The sequence below is a fragment of the Cynara cardunculus genome (assembly GCF_001531365.2).
Source record: "Cynara cardunculus var. scolymus isolate 2C chromosome LG 4, CcrdV1, whole genome shotgun sequence".
NCBI classification, from domain to species: Eukaryota; Viridiplantae; Streptophyta; class Magnoliopsida; order Asterales; family Asteraceae; genus Cynara; species Cynara cardunculus.
In genome coordinates, this window is record NC_037531.1 from 5,275,871 (window position 1) to 5,277,685 (window position 1,815).

Here is a 1,815-nt window from a genome sequence, read left to right on the forward strand (position 1 = left end):
TGACCCCGTGACTTGCATGAATTGGCTTCGAGAGATCGAGCAAGCCTTYCGGGCTTGTGACTGTGAAGAWRGACAAAAWGTGAAGTTTGGCTCTCAGATGCTWAGGGGTGCAGCCCTTACCTGGTGGAATATTGTAATCTCAACCATCGAGGCCACCGAATTGACCAAGATGAGTTGGACCACCTTCAAGGAAAAAGTAATGGAAGAGTATTGCAACGAGCAAGAGATGGACCGCATTAAGGAAGAGACTACACTCGACTCTTTATAGAAAAGCTAAACTTGGTGGGACACGTGGCCCCAACAGAGGAAGAATAGATGAAAGCCTACCTCAAAGGATTACCTGCTGACATGATGGTGATGGTTAATTCAAGAGCATTTACCCTCGTAGAGACAATAGAAGAAGCCAAGGTCCTGGAATCAGTTTATGCTAAGAGAAGGGAAGAAAGAATGTCGAGTGGGGAGAAGAGGAAGTGCGAAGGGCCCTACCAAAAAGCCAAACCACTTTGGAAACAGCAATCGCGGAACCCACCGCAATCAAGAGACAAGATGGTATCCCAAGTGTCGAAGCAAACATCACGGCCCGTGTAGCACCAATCCTACCCTCACCAAATGCTTTAAGTGTGGGAAGCCAGGCCACACACGAAATGAGTGTCCAATCAAGGGACCCACATGTTTTGAATGCGGAGAGCCAGGTCACTTTAAGAATGACTGCCCGAAGAGGAAGGCGGGAGGGAGTCAGACAAGAAAAGAAAATACTCCGAGGGCAGCCGGCCGAGCCTTTCAGATGACAGCGAAAGAAGCTATAGCATCGACGGATGTGGTGTCGGGTACGTTCCTTGTTAACTCCGTACCTGCACATGTGCTTTTCGATTCGGGTGCTTCATGTTCTTTTGTGTCCAATGCATTTTATCAACATTTGTGCATGCCCCCTAGTGCACTAGAAGATGCCCTGATCGTAGAGATAGCGAATGATAGTAGAGTCCTAGTGCGTAAGATCGTTAGGGGTTATGTTTTGGAAATCGAGGGAAAGGAAATTCCGGTAAATCTGATACCTATGGCCATCGGCGGCTTTGACATCATAATTGGGATGAACTGGTTAGCGAAGAACCAAGCAGATATTGTATGTTCATAGAAATTGATTCGAATCGCTTTACCTGATGGGAACGCAGTGCTAATTCACGGAGAAAGAAAGCAGGAAAATGTAATGGTCCTATCGGTTGCAAAGGCGCGCAAATGCTTAGCTAAAGGGTGTCCCTCGTTCATTGCATACGTGTTGGATACCAAACTAGAGAAAGGAAGAATTAGAGATGTGAAAGTAGTTAATGAATTTCTCGATGTATTCCCTGAGGACTTACCCGGTCTACCCCTCGATAGGCAAGTGGAATTCCAAATCGACCTTGTTCCGGGAACCGCTCCAATTGCCAGAGCCCCTTACCGTTTGGCACCATTCGAGATGCAAGAGTTGATGTCTCAGTTGCAAGACCTCATTGAGAATGTGCATAGACTACAGGGAGCTCAATAAGGCAACCGTGAAGAACAAATAGCCTCTTCCTAGGATAGACGACCACTTTGACCAACTTCAAGGGGCAAGCTACTTCTCTAAGATCGACCTTCGCTTGGGGTATCACCAAGTGCGTGTAAGAGGAGAAGATGTGTCGAAAACAGCTTTTAGAACATGTTATGGACACTATGAGTTCATGGTCATGCCTTTCGGTCTGACGAATGCACCAGCGATATTTATGGACTTAATGAATCGGGTGTGCCGACCGTTCCTTGATAAGTCAGTGATAGTGTTCATCGATGACATACTCGTTT

At 46.7% G+C, this 1,815-nt stretch overlaps 1 protein-coding gene across 1 annotated transcript; it reads left to right on the forward strand.

Moving 5' to 3' along the window:
* Positions 1-315: 315 nt before the first annotated feature.
* Positions 316-1,522, forward strand: LOC112510795. Its single transcript, XM_025116143.1, has 3 exons — positions 316-549; positions 620-1,039; positions 1,133-1,522. Exons 1-3 carry the CDS (start codon positions 316-318, stop codon positions 1,520-1,522), a joined length of 1,044 nt encoding a protein of 347 aa, XP_024971911.1.
* The last annotated feature ends 293 nt before the right edge of the window (positions 1,523-1,815 follow it).

Bases quoted from the DNA above. Each gene is read 5' to 3' on its own strand.
- LOC112510795 (XM_025116143.1), top strand. From the start codon at position 316: ATGAAAGCCTACCTCAAAGGATTACCTGCTGACATGATGGTGATGGTT. The intron at 550-619 runs GTATCCCAAGTG...AAATGCTTTAAG, and splicing joins CGCAATCAAGAGACAAGATG to TGTGGGAAGCCAGGCCACAC. The intron at 1,040-1,132 runs GTAAATCTGATA...GTATGTTCATAG, and splicing joins TCGAGGGAAAGGAAATTCCG to AAATTGATTCGAATCGCTTT.